General features: G+C 40.0%; 1 protein-coding gene across 17 annotated transcripts in view; it reads left to right on the forward strand.

Annotated features, from left to right (window-relative positions):
- Positions 1–21,989, forward strand: part of TTLL5 (tubulin tyrosine ligase like 5) — a 304,948-nt gene that overhangs the window by 127,379 nt on the left and 155,580 nt on the right. For 11 of the 17 annotated variants that reach the window (XM_061181085.1, XM_061181098.1, XM_061181090.1 and 8 more), the window contains one exon: positions 1,730–1,917. In XM_061181085.1, coding sequence (XP_061037068.1) covers positions 1,730–1,917 — 188 coding nt within the window. The remainder of the gene's footprint in view (positions 1–1,729; positions 1,918–21,989) is intronic. The other 6 variants (XM_061181087.1, XM_061181091.1, XM_061181101.1 and 3 more) reach the window with 1 other exon arrangement.

The raw sequence follows: 21,989 nt of genomic DNA on the forward strand, positions 1-21,989 counted from the left end.
ATCATTATTAATCAGATGAATATAAATGAAGACTGCAGTGAGATTTTACACCCTCTTAAAAGAGGGAAGAATTAAGATACTTGACAGTACTAAGTGTTGGAGGGGATGTGGATCAGCAGGAGTGCTTATATTTTGTGGTAGTGTATCACATACATTTGAAAATTCACATAAATTTGAAAATTGTTGTTATCACATACATTTGAAAATTCACATAAATTTGAAAATTGTTGTTATCACATACATTTGAAAACTCACATAAATTTGAAAATTCACATAAATTTGAAAATTCACATAAATTTGAAAATTGTTTTTATCACATACATTTGAAAATTCACATAAATTTGAAAATTGTTGTTATCACATACATTTGAAAATTCACATACTCTGTGACTCAACTCCTAACCGTATACACAAGAGAAGTTCTTCCACATGTGCACCAGGACATGTATGCAAGAGTGTTCACAACTGCACTGTTTATAATAGCGATAAGCTTGAAATAGCCAAAATAGCCATTAATGAGGGAATAGAAAAATAAGTTGTAATGTATTTCCAAAATGGAATACCAAGCAGCGGATAAAGTTAATCAGTTTCAGCTATACTTAGAAAGGATAAATCTCAGAAGTATGGTATTGAGTAACAAAAGCAAGTCCCAGGAAATTACTACAATAGGTACCATTTTTATAGAGCTCAAAAACAAACAAAATTAACTGTATTTTGTTTAAGTATGCATATACAAACACACACAGAAACAAAGAATAAAACTATATTTTAAAAAAAAGAAGGGGGGGAATGATAAGGGAAGATTAAGGATGAGGAGGAACACATGGGTTGATAATGTTAATGTGACTCTTGAGTTGGGTAGTCAGTTCATTATAATATGTTTTATAACTTCTACATCAATTGTAAATAGTATTTGGTATGTGTCAAATAACATAATAAACATGAAAAAATATAGATTTTTTAAAAGTAGTGTCACCAAATTGTATATACAGAATGATTGTGGTTATATAAGCATTAATAAGACAGAAAGGAAACACATTAAAGTGTTTCTGCTTTTCTGGGTTTTTAATATTTTTTCAATGGGTTGTGTGACTTTTATCATAGAAAAAATATTAACCTTGATTTTATATTAAATAATTTCATTGTGCCAGAATTTCAGTGCTCGGAAATAATAGAATTCTGGGATATTATAGTTGAAAGAAGAAAATTGAAATCTGAAAGGAAAATCAATTGAAATTTTATAATATAGGATTATTGCTGTTTTTCCAAATATACTCAGTTTTGCTTTTATCCTTCTTTCCTTTTTGAGCTCTGTAAGAAGGATTGTGGATGATTTGACAGTGTGTGCCGTAAACTACTGACAAGTACAGTCACATAACAAGGAAATCAAGAATTATAATGAGTTTCAAGGCTACACATTTTTTATTCATTAATTCTAGGATCAATTATTCCCCACTACATATGATGAAAATTCTTTTTTTGTGAAGGATTCATAGTATGCAAAAACACAGTAATAAATGCATGTAACAATTTGGTGGTAGGAAGAGTTTCTAGAGTATGGTAAGGATTGATTTTTACTTTTGTGAGCATCTGAGGATAGTTTACTGCTCCTTATGTTGTCAGAGATCCCTAGGAGTCAGTAAAGTATCTGTTGGCTGAGATTTTGCTGTCATCATCTTAAGTTTTTCAGGGCTTTTTTCCTAAGGGGATGAAAACTTTTCTTTTTTAGCAGGTTCATGCCGTCCAAACAAGCAGCATTCAGGAGTAGCCAAAACACAGAAGGAGGGAGAAGATGGTTCCTCATACAGCAGACGGTACGACCCAAGTACGGTTACGGCTGAACTTCAGCGGCTAGCTGAGAAGCAGGCAGCAAGGCAGTATTCTCCATCCACTCACGTCAGTCTCCTCACCCAGCAGGTATGGATAGTTTGGGGTGTCAGAGAGTTCTTTGGATCAGAGGATAGGATTAACTACAGGGTACTCTGTCCTTCCCTGTCTTTACTAATGCCCATATGCTGATGCTTGTTGAATGAATATTAGTTGGTTTCAAGCTAAAGAATAAAAGCATTCCTTCAGTTTTAAAGAAAGGGTTTCTGTCACAGGTATTGCAAACTTAAGTGTGCTGCTAGCTATGATGTACTTACTTCATGGATAAATAGACTTGAGTGTTCAGCTGTAAATGCACTTGTAAAGGATCTTTAAAAATAACTTATTTCTCTGGTAAAATTTTCCAGTGAGTTGTAGTCTTATAAATCTTTTTACCAGAATGCCATAACATTACCTTTTACTTTTTTTTTTTTTTTTTTTTTTTAACTTTACTGCCTTTCATCTCATGATGTCAGGATCTTTTCTGGGCACTGATTAATGAATTATTTCAATACACCCTCATCCAACACATATCATTCTCACCATTTTACAGATGGGGGAAACTGAGGCTGAAATGAGTGATGTAGTCAAGGTCATCTGGCAAGCTTGATGGATACCGGGATTTTGACTTTGTTGTATATATACTGACAAGCTTACAACACAGTGAAGTTAGATGAGACTTTTAAGAACTTTGGGATTCTTTTTGCCCTTCTTGATGATTATCCGCATGGTATTTAACTGGAAGTAGAAGCCATGTTTTTTTCCCTTTCCTTAATGCAAACGGCATCAAAGTCCTCCAAAGGAATTATTCTGATTTAACTCCACAGTTATATTTCGCTATATCTTCATGGTGTCATGTCCCTTAATTGGTGGCAACTCTCTAGTGATAATCGAGTCTAGGAAAAAGTGAAGCTGTGGATGACTTCAAGTGCATGTTAAAAGTAGGCAACATACTGCTCCCTGGTGGTGCCCTACTTTGCTGTGTAAAATTCTGGACCACAATTCAAAGTAAGCCTTAGCTTTACTTAACCTCATCCCAGAGTGTGAAGTTGTAATTCATTTTCTTTTTCAAATCCCTGATAGTTTGAAGGGAGTAGATAAGGAAGCCTAATGTGAATTGGGAAGTGAAGAATCTTATACGGGCAGTGTTGAGACTTGAAGGGAGTTAATAGTTAGATTTTAGTGACAGAATGATGGGAAAAGGAAATGGAATATCATGGCCATGGTAGAATGGGAAGGAACTGTGAAATGTGAAGTGGCTACGAGGAAGGGAGAGGGCCAGTGATCTGCTAACTTTTTTCAGTGGGTCACTGACTAGAGTATATGTTCCAATTTTTAACGAGCAGCTAGAAGCACCAAGACGTTAAGAAATTTTCTTTGCAATTGCACTAAAAAACATAGCCAATGTTAAGTGTTTACGTATTTTCACCTCCTATCATTTGGTAGACAGCAAAGCTTGCCAAAATGAAAGGATCCTGATCCTTTGGGAATCCAAGGTGATTGTATCCTTATTGGAAAGTCATTCCCCTTCAGTCTATCTCATCTAAGAAGAATTTCAGTGCCAGTGAATTAAAATTCCATCAGACTTCTCTTCATAGGGATCTGAACTCACCATTAGATGTCAGTCTTAACTTTTAGAGCCTTGGTAATAAATAGGGTGGTTCATCCTTGGTACAATACTGAGGGAGGGACTGTAGTATGTAATAAGCAGGGTGCAGTAGTGGGAAAAGGGCTGGATTAGCCATGTAAAGACCTGCTTTCTTCTACCACTTACTAGCTGTGTGATCTTGGGCAATTCACTCAACTTCCGTTAACCTCAGGGTCTCTATTTGTTGATGAGGAAAATACAACAGGATCATGAGGATAGTATGCAAAAACCTTTCTGTAAAGTCTGAATGCCATATATTGATACTTGGAAAAGATTGCTATTTCAACCATAAAAGGCTTTTAATAATAAATGGTTTCTAATTTGATTTGAAATCAGTTTTTGGATAAAATATTGTGTTACCAAAATGAATGTTGTTATTGAAAAGCTCAAGTATGTGTTATTTGTGTTATTTCCCCTTGGAGAAAGTAGTTCCTTAATTTGGAATTTGGGAAATTCTTCTATTGTTCTTTTTCTGGTAAATAATAACATGTTATAATGGCTTAATAAGGGCCCTGGGACATCTGTTTACCGGCCATTTCCTTTTACTCCTAGACGTGTTTGAAAGAAAGTGCCTTGGTTCCTTACTCACCGAGGCGAGTGATAAGGTGTGTGTAGTCCTGGTGAGAGGCAGGCATCCAGACAGAACGTGCTGAAAGCTCTGCTCTCCTCTCTGGACTTGGAGTGTGAAACCTTCAACTCAGCTCCACCAGAAATAACTCTGTGTCCAGTAGTCACTTGAAATGTTTTTTATTTCCTCTTACCTGTGATCGTTTCCTTATTTTCAATTCCTATTTTGCGTTTGTGTTTTCTTTTTTTGAATATATCCAATAGGGTTAATGAAGATTTTCTTTCCCCCTTCCCTTTTTTTGATAGGATATATTTATTCATTCTGTTGTTTTGTTGTTTGTTAATTGGTTATCTTCTTGTTTTATCTTTGCTAACTTCCTTCCTTCTGTTTTCCTTAGCTTTATTTTGTTATTTCCTCCCAATTTCTTGAGTTGGGTACTTCATTTATTTTCACTCATGTCTTGTTTTTTATTATATTTAAAGCTATGGATTTTCCTCTGAGTATTGCTTTCATTATAGGCCATAAACCCTGATACATCTTTACATTGCTTTTCTGGGCAAGGTGTTAAGAGACCTTCCACTAAATAAGGTATGCTGATTTTAAATTATTTGTGCTATTTTGGAAGATGAGTATAAAAAAACTGAAATTTGGGACTTTCCTGGCGATCCAGCAGTTGGGACTCTGTGCTTCCACCACAGGGGGCGTGGGTTTGATCCCTGGTCACAGGGAACTAAGATCCCGCATGCCGCACAGCGTGGCCAAAAAAAAAGAAATTTGAGGGAATTTCTGAAAAATCACTTTATTTTGTCTATGATTTCAACTACTTGCTCATTAAAGCTTTTAGTGGCATTCTCCGTAGAACTTTTTATTCAAATGTATTCTTTTAATTCGTTCATTCAAAAACATTTTATTACGCTCTTGAGAGTGTTCCAGGCCTTGGTACTAAGCCACAGGGATGATATAAGACATAGACCTCAGCGTGAAATAACTCACAATCTGGTAAGGGTGACAGCCACATAAACACATGATAGTACTAGCATGGCATCTGCAGAGATGTTTCTAGGGAATAACAAAACCACCAAAGGGTATCTAACCCAGCCTGTGGGTGGGAGTGGGAAGGCCGAAGCAGCCTTCTTGAAAGAGATTACACCTACACTGAATCTTAAGGGTAGGCTGGTGGGTGGCAGAAGAAGGGTAGGGCAGGCTCCAAAATAAGCTAGCATGTGTGTATGTGGGGAAACAGAAAGCTGGTGGTTAGTGGTGTTGGAGGATAGGGAGCAGCTGGGATGGAAGCTGGAGGAGACGACAAGGGCTGATTCAAGGAGAGCTTTGAAGGCCCTGTGAAGGAACTCGCTCTTTATCTCATAGATGACCAGGAGCCACAGAGACAAATGGGCCTTGCCTTTTAGCTGCATCACTTAGGTAGCTGGGAGGAGGATGGATTGCAGGATGAAGCAATGCCATCCCCTTTGCCTCCCTGCTCACTGTTGAAGATGCTGAGGAACAGGGAATTAGCCAAAAGAAAAGAAGCAAAGTACTCTGACAACCCCAAAATTTGATGATAAAGCTTTGAGTTACCCTGAATTTCCATTAGAGGCTAGATTCTTATGAATTTGTATGGCTAAAAACAGAACCTCATTTATCTTGCAATTACTTTTACTCTTTCAGCTATGATTTAACTTTATTTATAGACTAGAACATATGAGAATATTGAAATTCCCTGCCACACGAAGTGGCCACCGTGGCCACTTTGGAAGTGTTTGCAAATGCTGGAAATACAGAGACACGTGTTCTTAACATATGATTATTCAACAAATACCTAACAAATCTGAGCAGAGAGCAGGTCAAATTTAGTTCTTTCCCTTGGCACGTGAGAAGCTGGTTATCTCTAGGGGCTGGAATCCTTTGGAAATCATACGTCCCTGAAAGCAGGGTTTTCTAGAAGCGTCTTTCTCTTGTGGGGGAGTGTGCTGTGGTAGCTGAGGTGGGCTGGCGTAGAGCTTGAGTGTGAGGTCTCACTATCTTTGCCTCATCCAGTGCCGGGAGAGGTGTGCTTTACAACTGTAGCCCTCTGCACGCACAGAAGTAGCCCTTTGTGGTCACTGCTGTCAGTGAACAGGAGAATGTGGCGAAGTAAGCCAGCTCTGCAGTGAGGAGAGGGAGAGGAGAGGGAGCGCTGGCCTGTCTGTGCGGGCCAGTGTGAGATTGCAGGACCCAGCTATCATTAGGAGCAGCGCCAGCTCTTCTAGCCTGGGAGTTTAATCAAAGGAATAACAGCAGACCACCCAGGCGAGGGCTCCGATGCTTGCGAATGTGCTGTGTCAGGCTCTGTTCCCTGGCCAGCCGGTGCCCGGGATGTGGCCAGGCCTCCTGGAAATGTGCTGACAGATACATAGGAGGGAGGAGATGCTTTTTGCTTCTCACATTTTTCATGTAGAGGGCGAGTAGGAAAGAAAACCGTTCAATTTCTTTCCACTTTTGCCCCTTACCCTGATACTTTTCTGCCTAGTCCTAGAGGAGGGCATATGTTGAGGTAGAGAATGTTTGCTTACACTGCTTACTCATTCACTCTCACTCATTCCTATACAAAGGAATTCTTTTATCATTTCTTCTGCTTCAGCGGTTACCACTGTGATCATGCTCATTTCGTCAGGGTCCACAGTGGACCTGAGTCAATCTCAGTTTCAGAAATATCAATTTGAAGTTGAAACTGGCAGAGAGGAAGCTAAATTTTTTGAAATGGTTACAGTTCTCTAGGATTGGAGCCAGTGGCCCCCAGTTTATCACAAGCTTGGGCATTTGGCACTGGAAACTCTCTTCCTGCCTCCTCAGTGTATCTGGACACATTTGAACTACTGTACATTTGTGTTCTGATTTTGTAGTTTTTTCCCCAAGTCTAGCTTCTTTGGTTCTGTATTTTTCTGGGTAGAAAAATTGTACTTCTTTGTATTATATACATTACTTTTTCCCCTGTCTAGAAACAGAAAAGGGGAAATAGAAAAAGCAGAAGCTCTTGAGTCATCTAAACCTTGGACAAGTTATTTAACTTCCCTGTGCCTTGATTTTCTTCTCTGTCAAGTGGGGTAATTTTGGCATCAAGATGAATTCTCCTGCATCTCTGTGCCTCCCTGCTCTAGGTTCTAGCTCCAATTGATCCTATCTAATTCCTTAGCTCTTCTATGTCTTTTGAGGCTTTAAACCCCCAGTTTTCCTTAGGTCCTTGGCCTACTGATGGTCTCTTATTCTAAAATACCCTTTCTTTTCTCTTACTGTATCGACCAACTCTCTCTCCAAGTCACTGATGACCTTGGAATTGCCAACTTCAGTCACCTATTTTTAATCCTTACTCTCTTTTTTAGCACATGACACTATTGTTGACTGCCTCCTACCTGAAAACTTCCCTTAGCTTCTCCAGCCTTCAGTAAGTCCTTTGAGAGCTCATCCTCTACTTCCCCCCTGAAAAACTAGATACCATTTTCAACATTTTTAAAAGGCCACTGGTATATAGACCTGAAATATAGAAACTGACAACAGCAGAGTCTCTCTGATTGAAGAAGGGGGTTGACGCCTGGGCATCTGCTTCTCGCTGCTCTTCACAGGTATCTTCCAACATGCCTCTGAATTCCAGAGCTCAACCGAACTTCTTTCCTCTCTATAGTCTCCCCTTGGGTAAATTTTCTCTTCCCATAGCTTCATCTAGTGCTGTTCTGCAGATTTCTCCCAAATATGCATCTTTAGTTTGAGCCTGTTTGCTGAGTGTCATGTCCAAATTTCCAACTGCCTGCTAGACATTTCCATCTGACTGTATTACAAGGATCCAAAATATTCAACATATTTTAAATATGCTTTGAAAATATTCAAAAAATATTCAACATATCTAAAACCTATTTGTTCTTCTTCCCTTTTCCCCTCTATATTAGTGACACTGCAGTTCTCCTAGGGAGTTAGGTATGGAGCCTTTGATTTCTCATCATTTCTCTTTGCTTCCTCATTCTCTCTACGTCCAGGCAGTTGCCAGTTCTTATTGATTCTGACTCTATAATGTCTCTGATATATATCTTCTCTGTTTTACTTTCACATCTACTGTCCTGCTTAAGGACTTAATTATCTCTTGACTGGACAGCTACAGTTACCTCCTAAGTGGTCTCCTGGCCATTCTCCTCTGTTCACCCTAGTCTTTGCTCTAAAGGAATCTTTCTAAATCACAAGTCTGATAATGATACTTCTCTGCTCAGGAATCTCGAAGGGGCTTCCTGTTATCTTCAAGGTGAAGCCCCAGCTATTGAATATCATTCAAAGCCTTTGTGTGGAATCTGGCTCCAGGCTATTTCTCCAGCCTCTCTCCTTCCCATCACATATGTTTTTGTGCAGCTCACCCAGAATTTCTCTTAGTCTCCATGCTTAGTTTGAGCTATCTTCTCATGGGAAATGTTCCCCAGTCACCATAGCTAACTGTTTGCATTTGTCCAGGCTCAACAAAGGTGCCACTTCACTTGTACACATGCCATTTTACTCGCCATACAGCTGTCTGTGTCTGTCCAGATAGCTGTCTCCTTTAATGGACAGTGAGCTCTTTGGAGGCAGTGTCCTTTGCTGCCTCAGAACCTGACTCACGGGTAGTACTCAGTAAATGTGCTGATTCTACGGGACTGTAAGGTACTTGATTAAAGATGGGGAGGTGACCATGTCCATTTTTTCACCAATTTTTTCCAGCCTGGTATATAGTGTGTATTCAACACACATTTTTTAAAATAAATAAGTGAAAGAAGAACCCCCTGCTGCCCTAGCCAGAAGTCATCTTTCAATTGTCTATGTCCCTTTGGCCCTTCATTAGTCACTCTCTGTAATAAATCTGTTACTGTTATTTTGTGTCTCTTCTTTCCTGTTGAGTTATAAACTATGTGATGGCTGTTCTCTTTAACTCATCACCCAGCACAGCAACCTTGCACTTGGTAGGCACTTATCACATGCTTGATGAATTGAAAAGAATTTCTCTTCTGTGTTATGTTGGTTTTTATATTCTTTTTAAAAACTATTCCTCTTACATTTTTTTTGCTGACAATACTGCACCTGCCCTTCATAATAAAGCAGCTGACATTAGTTGAATGTCTGCTTTGTACTGGGCACTGTGCTAAATACTTTGTATGCATTATCTCTTTAACCTTATGAAGTAGATACTTAATTTTTTTTACAGGTGAAGAAAATAGCTGAAAGGATAAGTGACTCTGCTAAGGTCACATAAATGGCAAGTAACCGCACCAGGACTCAAACCCAAGTCTCTTTGACTTCACACTCTTTCCATCAGTGTTTTTCTGTCTCTTCCTGTTTGAAACAGGACTCTCACCTCTCATCAGACTACAGTGATGGAGCTTAACACTGCTGTAGAGTTGTAGCCAAGCCAGCAGATTATTTTGTAGTGAAGTCAACTTCAACACTGTGCAGCCTTCCCCAGGGATGCAGTGGGAATGGATCTATTTATCGTGGTGGTGGCAGCCCCTATCGACTCAAAAACTGAATGTATAAATTGGAAGCGCTAGAAAGGGATGTGGTCATCTTGTAAGGTTTTCCAAGAATATCTTTGGCAATTCTTGATCTGGCACTCTTTGTAGATTTTGGAACACCAGGTGTCTATATGTGTATGTATATTATGTAAATGACAACGTTCAAGAGAGCGGGAAGGTACGACAAGAGATCTTACTGCTAATGTAGCAGAACTACAGACATTCCTTGCTTTTCCTAACCCCTTTAAAAATGTGATTAATGTTATAACTCTTATCTCCCGGTGATTGGAGTGTAAATTTCTTGAGGTTCATTTTATCAGTATCCAAGAATTTATAAAGGAGTTGAAGCTGCCTTAAAACATGTTGGTTGTTGTGACTATTGATTTAATACCTGCTCAGGAAGTGCCCTTGGAAGAATGGTTAAAAAGTAGCTGTTTAAGGATGATTCTTTTCATGTTCGTGATTGAATATATTCTCTAATATTTATCCAGTGATGAAAATCGTGTAATAAGTACAGATCTGGCACTTTGGGTTTTCATTTTCTTTTTTCTTGAGTGAAACAGGTCTTGGTCCACTGGTGTTTTTTATTCAAGGATTGCCTTTTGTTCCAGCAACACATGGTAAAAACAAGTCAGGCAGGACTAGCCACTGCATTTCCCTATTCCAAATCATTCAGTGCCCCATGGTCAGGGGAATGAAAGTTCCACGACAGTCTCAGTTGATCCCGTCATATTCTGATGAGCCTTCATATATGAATGACACAGGGAATGTTGTTCTCAAGATGATATGGGTGTAGTTCTGAGTACAGTATGAATACAGATTTAGAAAAATTTATCTTCACATCAGTGATATGAAGTTATTTTTAACCTTTTTTGGAGTCAGAGATACCTTTGAGAATTGAATGAAGGCTATAATTTTTCTCCTGAAAAAAATATGCACCCACACTTAGAGATGTGCATTAATTTAAGAGGGTTCATAGACACTCCCTCCCCCTCCAACTTGACTCCCTCTTGATGCCCTATGGGCCCATGGTCTCCAAGTTAAGAACTTCTGAAAACTTTTAGGTAGCATATGGTCGTTAATATCAGTAATTTGGCCAAAAATGATCGCTCCAAATTTGTGATTATCTTTGCTTGACACCTTCTTTGTATATTTCAGTGATACCCCCTTCTAGGCCATAATCTCCATGAAGGCAAGGATTTTTGTAATTTAAAAAAATTGTTCTCAATTCTCAAAAGAACGCCACAGAGTGTCTGATAAATATTTGTTGGATTAATGAAATAATCTTGTGAAACCCCATCTCTAGACCTTATCAGACAAGATTTATTTAAGATTTTATGGACCATGCTATAATGAGGAGAGTGAGCTATGCCAAGATTGTTAGCTGCACTGGGAATGCTATGCCACTGATTTGCTCACGTGTTAAGCTGTTACTAAGTCTTTAATGTTGAATTTCCATCTCCATTTTGATAAATAAGATACACGAAATTTGCAATGCCTTAGTGAACCTGAGGTTCCCTAAGCGAATATCAAAAAGGGTGTTAGCCCTTTGCAGTTTCAGTGCCAAGAAGAAACAGATACAGTATATTCATTGTGTAGATAAGGAACAAAATCTGTATGTCTAAGCTATTATTTCACTCATTTGAGAACTTTGCCCAAAACTTCAAGACCAGGCAGAAGTCAGCTCTAAAATTATGCAGGGCCATATAGCAAGAACAACACTTATCACTCAGTCTAGTCACTGATTATTTCATTTCCCCTTATTCCAAAGCAGCCCTTCCCTTGTGGTATTTGTAAAAAGAGGTAATTTGGAACCTTTAATTTCCTTGCTAACCTTCCAGTGACATGAATCACTTCTCTACTCACTGGTGAAACTAGCTACTAGCTGCAGATTGAGGGGGGTGTGTGTGTGTGTGTGTGTGTGTGTGTGTGTCTTTGGGACTAGATGAGACCCACTTCATTTATATAAATGCTTCTGTGCCTACTGGGTAAACTCTAGGGGTACAACGGAATAAGATACTGTCCCTATCCTAAAGGAGCATGTAATTTGTGGGGCAAGGTAGGCGAATAAACCTATAATTATAATGCAGTGCAAAACATGGCATGAAGCTTTTCAACTCTACCATTATGTTCGTGAAGCAGTGTAATGGCAAGGATCCTTTACAGCTGTGGGAGCTCTTTTGTGAAAAATAAATCTAACATTGGGAAGTAAAGCACAAGGTGGTAGCAACAAGATTTCAGGATACCGCTGTGCTGAAGTGGTGTGAAAGACCTTCCTAGGGCTAATGATGAAACACCAATTAAGCCTCTGATTTTTCAATTTCCAGGTTGGGAATAATTCCTGCCCCTCCTGGCATAGCTGTAACTATATTTGCTGCTTGTGTTTTCCCAAGCAGCAATGATACACCTTGGTACTGTGTTAAGAAAGGTAAAAGTCATGTGAAAATCCATAAGCCCCAGTCAGAGAAGGGTTTTTGCCACTACATTTGTAGACATACCGTATCTGTAGAAATGCAGAATCCTGGGTTCTGCTGTGAGTGGAGAGTATCTTGTCCTTGAGGGATTGATAGCACACGCATACAGAGAGGTAGATGCTGGTTAATGTTGCTCTGGCGGAGGACTCGGTATCGCAGTGGATACCGGCATCTTATTTTTTTCATTAACCCGTGTTGTCTTTTCAGATATCTGCTAAAACCTCACCATCCTTAAATGTCAGTTTGTTTGGTTTTGTTGTTCCATGGTGGATCTAGAAGTTACTGCACATGTGGTCGTTAAACACTGATTGAGAGAGAACGGTGGCCGGAATCCAGATTCTATAGCCACTAAGTTGAGGGTCAGGAGAAGATGCCCAAAGAGGATCCTCCAGGACAAAGCTTCTCTTAATTACTATGAGATTTTTGGCCCCAAACTCCTGAGTGGAATTCCTGGCTTTGATGACGTGGGCTAGATGATCCAATGTCTTCTTTTGCTGCCAGGCCTCAAGCCTAGACCGAAGCCATCTAGTCAGCCTCCTGGGCACTTCCCACCCGAGGCCCATCCACCAGTCTTGATCCTTAAACCATTTTACTGTTGAAGGGAGGCATGGAAAGATAAATCTAAGGAAAGGTGCATTTTCCCATGAGGCCCTAGAATAAATCTGGCCTCAGATGCCCACTCTTTGGCCTTCCCTTCTTAAATGGCAGGCAGTGCCATCTTGCCTTGCCAGCCGCTTGGGAAGATGTAATACAAAAGAGGGCTGATCCAGAAAGAAAACATGAAGAATGAACACATGAACTTGAGAGCTTTTATCATCATACTACAAACGCAGTTCTCCAGTTCGAAGGCCCAGCACTCTTCTTCAGCCTCGGGGGAAATGAGGAGAGACCATCAAGAGTGTGTCCTGCGTCCCAGCCTTATTATCTGTCACCTGACTGTGGTGACTCTCAGCTAGATTTCTCTGCTTCCACCACAATGCTGACCTAGCACTACATAGCTTACTGTCGTCTACTAGATGAGGAGCAGAATGAGTGGCATTCAAGGACCTCACCAAGGTCTGTTCCTGTCTTCCAGTCCTCTGAATGTCAGCCAAATTAGAGTGCTTTCTGTTTCCGGACATTCTTCCTGCTTATCCGGCTCTGCATTTTTACTCTGCCTTTTCTTTTCCCCTAAGAACCACTACCATTCCACCAGCCCCATACCAGTCCTACTCCCTATTCTTTTAGGCCCGGTTCAATTGCCTTCTTTGAATTTCCTTAACACTTTTATTATGGCAATTATCATATTCTGGAGGCCTTTAACATTGCTATTTGTCTAGGTGTCTGTCTCACTAGATTACCAATTCCTTCATGGCTTAGGGGCAAAGGCCGCATTTTAGTACCCATTCTCTTAGGACTTTACCCAAGGCTTTGCCCATGATCAGCGATACAGTAAATATTTATTGAATTATCTTTGAGTTCTGGACTTCATTCGAGCATTCAGGACCGTAGCATTTCTAGAGTGTGCTCCAGTAGAGCAATAGTGATTTAGTTAGGCCTGGCCCTGGATCCTCTTTGGATACCAAAAGGTTATGTATCTGGGTGGGTGGTGGGTATATTCTGGGAAGCCATCAGGGCAATACTATCATATTTTAATTATAGCACTGGCAGCAGCGCTACTTTTAGCAAACAGCAGTAACAAGCAGTAACACTTGGGCGGGCCAGCCACCGGAAATTGGCCTCCCCCTCTGTGTTTCTTCTACCCCCTTTTTCAATCCATCACCTGTATTTATTCCCGCTGTAATTTAAACACCTGTCTAGATGGAATGCGTGCAATGTGTCCCTACCCCACACATTCAGATATTTGCTCACCTGCCTTATTCGGAAGGTTGGCTCTAAAATAAACAGAGTTTGGGTACTAAAAGAAAAAATGCACTGAGGTCACCGTGGCAGTGGACATGAGGAAGGGAATGGGAGTGGAACCTCTGGAGAAGCCGCTCCAGGAGAGTGGGAGCAGAGGAGAAAGAGGAGGAGGAGGAGAGCAAGGGGTGAAACATCTCCCAGCAGGCCCTAAGGCTTAGGCCATGATACAAGCTGGTGACTAGGTTTTCCCACAGACCCTCATTCATTTAGCTAACCAGCTAGAGAAAGGCAGGGGTGGAAGAATATTTAACAAGCTGGTTGTTATGAGGCTTAAATGTCTTGGTTTATTATTTTTTTAATAGATCTTTATTGGACTATACTTCACAATACTGTTAGTTTCTGTTGCACAACAAAGCGAATCAGCCATACGCATACACATGTCCCCACATCCCCTTCCTCTTGAGCCTCCCTCCCATCCTCCCTATCCCACCCATCTAGGTCATCGCAAAGCACCGAGCCGATCTCCCTGTGCTATGCTGCTGCTTCCCACCAGCCAACTATTTTACATTAGGTAGTGTATGTAGGTCCATGCTACTCTCCCTTCGCCCCAGCTTCGCCCTCCCACCCCGTGTCCTCAAGTCCATTTTTTATGTCTGTCTCTTTATTCCTGCCTTGCAACTAGGTTCATCAGTACCATTTTTTTTTTTTTTTTTAGATTCCATATATACATGTTAGCAATGGCCATTACCAAAAAATCTAGAAACAGTAAATGCTGGAAAGGGTGTGGTGAAAAGGGAACCCTCCTGCACTGTTGGTGGGAATGTAAATTGATACAACCACTATGGAAAACAGTATGGAGGTTCCTTAAAAAACTAAAAATAGAACTACCATATGACCCATCAATTCCACTACTGGGCACATACCCTGAGAAAACCATAATTCAAAAAGAGACGTGTACCACAATGTTCATTGCAGCACTATTTACAATAGCCAGGACATCGAAGCAACCTAAATGCCCACTAACAAATGAATGGATAAAGATGTGGCACATATATACAATGGAATATTACTCAGCCATAAAAGAAACGAAATTGAGTTATTTGTAGTGAGGTGGATGGACCTAGAGTCTGTCATACAGAGAGTGAAGTAAGTCAGAAAGAGAATGTCTTGGTTTATTTTTAATGACCACTATTTCTCATGGCAGCATAATGAGTAGACTTGAAATTTTAGAAGCTTGTTCTAAACTGTTTTGTCCACTTTTGCATCCTTGGCATATTTAACAATTATTCATATTAATGTTTGAACATCCAAATAACAATGAGAAATAGTAAAACCTCAAAGTTCTTGATAGAATTATTATCTCTACTCCTTCCCGTTGGTTGTTTTAATATCTTGTTCCTCACTCTGTTCGGGCATTTCTGCTGGTTTTTGGAAGATCCCCTGAGCTTTATGGAGGAGAAGCATTGAAAGGTTTTTCTTTCCTGCTCTTTCCTTTCCTTTCCTACCATCCCCTGAAGCAAGTGCTTCTCATACTTTAAGATGCATATGAATTACCTGTGGCTCTCGTCAGATACAGATTTCTGTTCACTGGGGCTGAGGCTGGATTGAGTCTGCATTTTTAACAAGCTCCCAGGTAAGTGCAGATGCTGCTGGTCCACAGACAGAATAGTAAATTCAGGTTCAAAGGTATGAGGCGGCAGTGGGAGTAACACAGTGGTTAAAACTACAAGATTGGGAGGTTTTGTATCAGGCAGGCCAGGAATTGAAACTAGGGGCTGACACAATTATTTGTTCTTGAGCAAGGTTTTTACCTCTTAAACGCAGTTTCCCCATCTATAAATGAGGGCAGTAATTGTACCTAACAGATCTGTCTTGAAGATTGAGTTAATTGCTTAGAACAATGTCTGGCAAAAACAAAGTGTTCATTAAATTTAGCCATCATTAGTGCTAATATGATTTTGTTGTTATTATTACTGTTATTGTAGTGGAACCTGAAAGATTTCATATTTGCTAAAAAATTAATTATGGCAGAACATTTTAGAGGTCCAAACATAGACTTATAAAATTCTTTTTTTTTTAAATTAATTAATTAATTTATTTATTTATGGCTGTGTTGGGTCTTCGTTTCTGTGCGAGGGCTTTCTCTAGTTGTGGCAAGGGGGGGGCCACTCTTCATCGCGGTGCACGGGCTTCTCACTATCGCGGCCTCGCTTGCTGTGGAGCACAGGCTCCAGACGCCCAGGCTCAGTAATTGTGGCTCACGGGCCCAGTTGCTCTGCGGCATGTGGGATCTTCCCAGACCAGGGCTCGAACCCCTGTCCCCTGCATTGGCAGGCAGATTCTCAACCACTGTGCCACCAGGGAAGCCCTATAAAATTCTTATAGGCAACATAAAGATGTTGATATCCATTATCAGTAAGGCATGTTCTTCAACTCAATAATTAAAATGAGTTTTAGTTAAGTATCCCATCTTCCAGACCCCTTTGTGACCAATGGCATAAATTCATGAGTCGGCCAGCCTAGATTTAGTAGCATAGTCTCTGATTGTTATCCCAGAGAAGCCAACTGGCCCAGTGGCGACACCCTCTACCTTAATAGCCTAATACTCCTAACTAAAACGATGAGCCTCTGTTTTGGGACTGGCGCTGTGTCTTTATGTGCTGTGAGCCTGTCTTTTTAAAAAAATTCTGCAGCGGTGAAATGTTAACCATTGTTGCAAATCAGGTATAAATAAATGCCATTTTCCATTTTCTCTTCATCTGTTCAAAGCTGGTTTTATTATGTTATCTGGAGAAATGTAGGTGGACAGAGAAGCAGAGGCAGCCTGGTGACAGGAATAGTCATCATCCTTCTGTCCTGTTAAGGAAGAAACCTCCAGGTGTGAACTCTAACTGGCTTGTAGAGTGTCTTAAGATCTGTCCAGTGCTGGGAGATTAGCCCTGCCCTTTGGTCTTTCCTAGTCAAGACAAGGTGCTGCTAGGGCCAGAATTGATGCTCCGGTCCATTTTAGTTCAGTGACTTCTTCTGCCTATTCTAGAAAAAACTGAGAAGCTGAAAGGAAGGACCAGAGGCATTCTTTTTGTTTTTTTTTTTTTTTTTGGTTGTTTTTTATTTATTTATTTATTTATTTATTTATGGCTGTGTTGGGTCTTCATTTCTGTGCGAGGGCTTTCTCCAGTTGCGGCAAGCGGGGGCCACTCTTCATCGCGGTGCGCGGGCCTCTCACTATCGCGGCCTCTCTTGTTGCGGAGCACAGGCTCCAGACGCGCAGGCTCAGTAATTGTGGCTCACGGGCCTAGCTGCTCCGCGGCATGTGGGATCCTCCCAGACCAGGGCTCGAACCCGTGTCCCCTGCATTGGCAGGCAGACTCTCAACCACTGCGCCACCAGGGAAGCCCCTGGAGGCATTCTTAATTCATTTAATCTAGAGATAATTTGCTTAGACTGAACTTTAGCCAGGCATAAATCTGTACCCATAAGATTCAACCAGATCTGGTCGAGGCTCTAGAGCTGTGCTGTCCTTTAAGGTGGCCACTACCTTCATGTGGCTTTTTAAATTTAAGTTAAATAAAGTCTAAAACCCCGTTCCTCAGTCACAGTCACATTGCAAGTGCATAATAGTCACCTGTGGCTAGTGGCTACTGTATTGGACAGTGCAGATTATAGAACATTTCCATCACAATTGTTAATGGATGATGGATTCCATCCATTTCTATTGGGTACTGCTGCTCTAGAACAAGGATTGAAAATAGTTGTCTCCCCTGTCAGTTCTGATTGTTTGGTGACGGCTGCCTGGAGGACTGTGTAAAGAAGACTCTGAGGCCATATCTAAGTGAGCCCCAAACTGTTTGATTATTCATTAGCAATGTATGTCCTAGGAAGACAGAGCTGGGTGGAATGGAAGTAGTTCTGGGCTAGGCACTGAGTGTCTTCTAGACAAAACCACAGAAATAAGAGTAGAATATTTTAGAGGGTCTGGTTGTTATTATTTAATAGAGATAGGTTACTTTTTTTTTTAATTTAATTTTTATTCTTGGCCACGCTGGGTCTTTGTTGCTGCGTTCGGGCTTTTCTCTCCTTGCAAGGCACGGGCTCTAGGTGCACTGGCTTAAGTAGTTGCGGCACGTGGGCCCTAGAGGGCAGGCTCAGTAGTTGTGGTTCACAGGTTTAGTTGCTCCACAGCATGTGGGAGCTTCCTGGACCAGGGATAGAACCCACGTCCCCTGCATTGGCAGGCGAATTCTTAACCACTGTGCCACCAGGCAAGTCCCGGTTACTTTTTTTTTAAGTTAAAACATTTTATTTTGCTCCTACTCTATAGGAGGCACTATGGTTTTTATATAATAAATGTTCCTATTGTGGCATCCCAGTTAGAAAATTTTGTACATAAGAGTACTGTTGATTTCAGCAAGTGAGTGCATATGTGAATCTCTGGATTAGTTATCTGCTGCTCAAAAAGTGCACTATGAAAGGTAGAAGATCTGTGTAAACATGCCTGGCATCTGGCAGCTGAACTTGGTAACATAAAGTCTAGCAAAACTTTATTATTCAAATGTATAATGTATTACTTAAAAGAACTACTTTTCATAATCCCCTGAGATGCATTATCTAAGAGGATGATAAAGGTGATAGTAAGCTGCCATTTCCCAGGCATATGTCATGTGAGGGGCACTTAGTGCTGTGGCTGATAATACATACGATCCCTGTATTTCCAGAGAGACTTAATTTATCCCCCCACCCCCCATACCCGCTTTCCCCCTTCGTGTCCATATGTTTCTTCTCTAAATCTGTGTCTCTATTTCTACCTTGCAAACTGGTTCAACTGTACCATTTTTCTAGATTCCACATATGTGCGTTAATATTCGATATTTGTTTTTCTCATTCTGACTTCCTTCACTCTGTATGACAGTCTCTAGGTCCATCCACGTATCTACAAATGACCCAATTTCGTTCCTTCTTATGGCTGAGTAATATTCCATTGTATGTATGTACCACATCTTCTTTATCCATTCGTCTGTTGATGGACATTTAGGTTGCTTCCATGACCTGGCTTTTGTACATAGTGCTGCAATGAACATTGGGATGCATGTGTCATTCTGAAGTATGGTTTTCTCTGGGTATATGCCCAGTAGTGGGATTGCTGGGTCATATGGTAATTCTATTTTTAGTTTTTTAAGGAACCTCCATACTGTTCTCCATAGTGGCTGTATCAGTTTACATTCCCACCAACAGTGCAAGAGGGTTCCCTTTTCTCCACACCCTCTCTAGCATTTCTCGTTTGTAGATTTTCTGATGATGCCCATTCTAACCAGTGTGAGGTGATACCTCATTGTAGTTTTGATTTGCATTTCTCTAATAATTAGTGACATTGAGCAGCTTTTCATGTGCCTCTTGGCCATCTGTATGTCTTCCTTGGAGAAATATCTACTAAGGTCTTCTGCCCATTTTTGATTGGGGTGTTTGTTTTTTTAATACTGAGCTGCATGAGCAGTTTATACTTTTTGGAGATTAATCCTTTGTCCATTGATTCGTTTGCAAATATTTTCTCCCATTCTGAGGGTTGTCTTTTCGTCTTGTTTATGGTTTCCTTTGCTGTGCAAAAGCTTTTAAGTTTCATTAGGTCCCATTTCTTTATTTTTGTTTTTATTTTCATTACTCTAGGAGGTGGGTCAAAAAAGATCTTGCTGTGATTTATGTCAAAGAGTGTTCTTCCTGTGTTTTCCCCTAAGAGTTTCATAGTGTCCGGTCTTACATTTAGATCTTTAATCCATTTTGAGTTTATTTTTGTGTTTGGTGCTGGGAGTGTCCTAATTTCATACTTTTACATGTAGCTGTCCAGTTTTCCCAGCACCACTTATTGAAGAGGCTATCTTTTCTCCACTGTATATCCTTGCCTCCTTTGTCATAGATTAGTTGACCATAGGTGCGTGGGTTTATCTCTGGGCTTTCTATCTTGTTCCATTGATCTATATTTCTGTTTTTGTGCCAGTAGCATATTGTCTTGATTACTGTAGCTTTGTCGTATAGTCTGAAGTCAGGGAGTCTGTTTCCTCCATCTCCATTTTTTTCCCTCAAGATTGCTTTGGCTCTTCGGGGTCTTTTGTGTCTCTGTACAAAATTTAAGATTTTTTGTTCTAGTTCTGTAAAAAAATGCCATTGGTAATTTGATAGGGATTGCATTGAATCTGTAGATTGCTTTGTGTAGTATAGTCATTTTCACAATATTGCTTCTTCCAATCCAAGAACATGGTAGATCTCTCCATCTGTTTGTGTCATCTTTGATTTCTTTCATCAGTGTCTTATAGTTTCTGAGTACAGGTCTTTTACTTCCTTAGGTAGGTTTATTCCTAGGTATTTTATTCTTTTTGTTGCAATGGTGAATGGAATTGTTTCCATAATTTCTCTTTCTGATCTTTGTGTTGTTGTTAGTGTATAGGAATGCAAGAGATTTCTGTGCATTAATTTTGTATCATGCAACTTTACCAAATTCATTGATAATCTCTAGTAGTTTTCTGGTGGCATCTTAGGATTCTCTATGTATAGTATCATGTCATCTGCAAACAGTGACAGTTTTACTTCTTCTTTTCCAATTTCTATTCCTTTTATTTCTTTTTCTTCTCTGATTCCCGTGGCTAGGACTTCCAAAACTATGTCGAATAAGAGTGGCAAGAGTGGCCATCCTTGTCTTGTTGCTGATCTTACAGGAAATGCTTTCAGTTTTTCACCATTGAGAAAGATGTTTGCTGTGGGTTTGTCATATATGGCCTTTATTATGTTGAGGTAGGTTCCCTCTATGCCCACTTTCTGCAGAGTTTTGATCATAAATGGGTGTTGAATTTTGTCAAAAGCTTTTTCTGCATCTATTGAGATGATCATATGATTTTTATTCTTCAGTTTGTTAATATGGTGTATCACACTGATTGATTTGCGTATATTGAAGAATCCTTGCATCCCTGGAATAAATCCCACTTGATCATGGTCCTTTTAATGATCCTTTTAATGTGTTGTTGGATTCTGTTTGCTGGTATTTTGTTGAGGATTTTTGCATCTATATTCATGAGTGATATTGGTCTGCAGTTTTCTTTTTTTGTAGTGTCTTTGTCTGGTGTTGGTATCGGGGTGATGGTAGCCTCGTAGAATGAGTTTGGGAGTGTTCCTTCCTCTGCAATTTTTTGGAAGAGTTTGAGAAGGATGGGTGTTATCTCTTCTCTAAATGTTTGATAGAATTCACCTGTGAAGCCATCTGGTTCTGGACTTTTGTTTGTTGGAAGATTTTTAATCACAGTTTCAATTTCATTGCTTGTGATTGGTCTGTTCATATTTTCTATTTCTTCCTGGTTCAGTCTTGGAAGGTTATACCTTTATAAGAATTTGTCCATTTCTCCCAGGTTGTCCATTTTATTAGCATAGAGTTGCTTGTAGTAGTCTCTTATGATGCTTTGTGTTTCCGCGGTGTCTGTTGTAACTTCTCCTTTTTCATTTCTAATTTTATTGATTTGAGTCCTCTCCCTCTTTTTCTTTTTTTTTTTTTTAACATCTTTATTGGAGTATAATTTCCCTCTTTTCCTTGATGAGTCTGGCTAAAGGTTTATCCTTCTTGTTTATCATCTCAAAGAACCAGCTTTTAGTTTTATTGGTCTTTGCTATTGTTTTCTTTGTTTCTATTTCATTTATTTCTGCTCTGATCTTTATGATTTCTTTCATTCTACTACCTTTGGGTTTTGTTTGTTCTTTCTCTAGTTCCTTTAGGTGTAAGGTTGGATTGGTTATTTGAGGTTTTTCTTGTTCCATAAGGTAGAATTGTATTGCTATAAACTTCCCTCTTAGAACTGCTTTTGCTGCATCCCATAGGTTTTGGATGGTCGTGTTTTCGTTGTCATTTGTCTCTAGGTATTTTTTGATTTCCTCTTTGATTTCTTCAGTGATCTCTTGGTTATTTAGTAACGTATTGTTTAGCCTCCCTGTTTTTGTGTTTTTTACGTGTTTTTCCCTGTAATTGATTTCTAATCTCTTAGTGTTGTGGTTGGACAAGTTGCTTGATATGATTTCAATTTTCTTAAATTTAATGAGGCTTGATTTGTGACCCAAGA

The sequence above is a fragment of the Eubalaena glacialis genome, chromosome 2, assembly GCF_028564815.1.
Source record: "Eubalaena glacialis isolate mEubGla1 chromosome 2, mEubGla1.1.hap2.+ XY, whole genome shotgun sequence".
NCBI lineage: Eukaryota > Metazoa > Chordata > Mammalia > Artiodactyla > Balaenidae > Eubalaena > Eubalaena glacialis.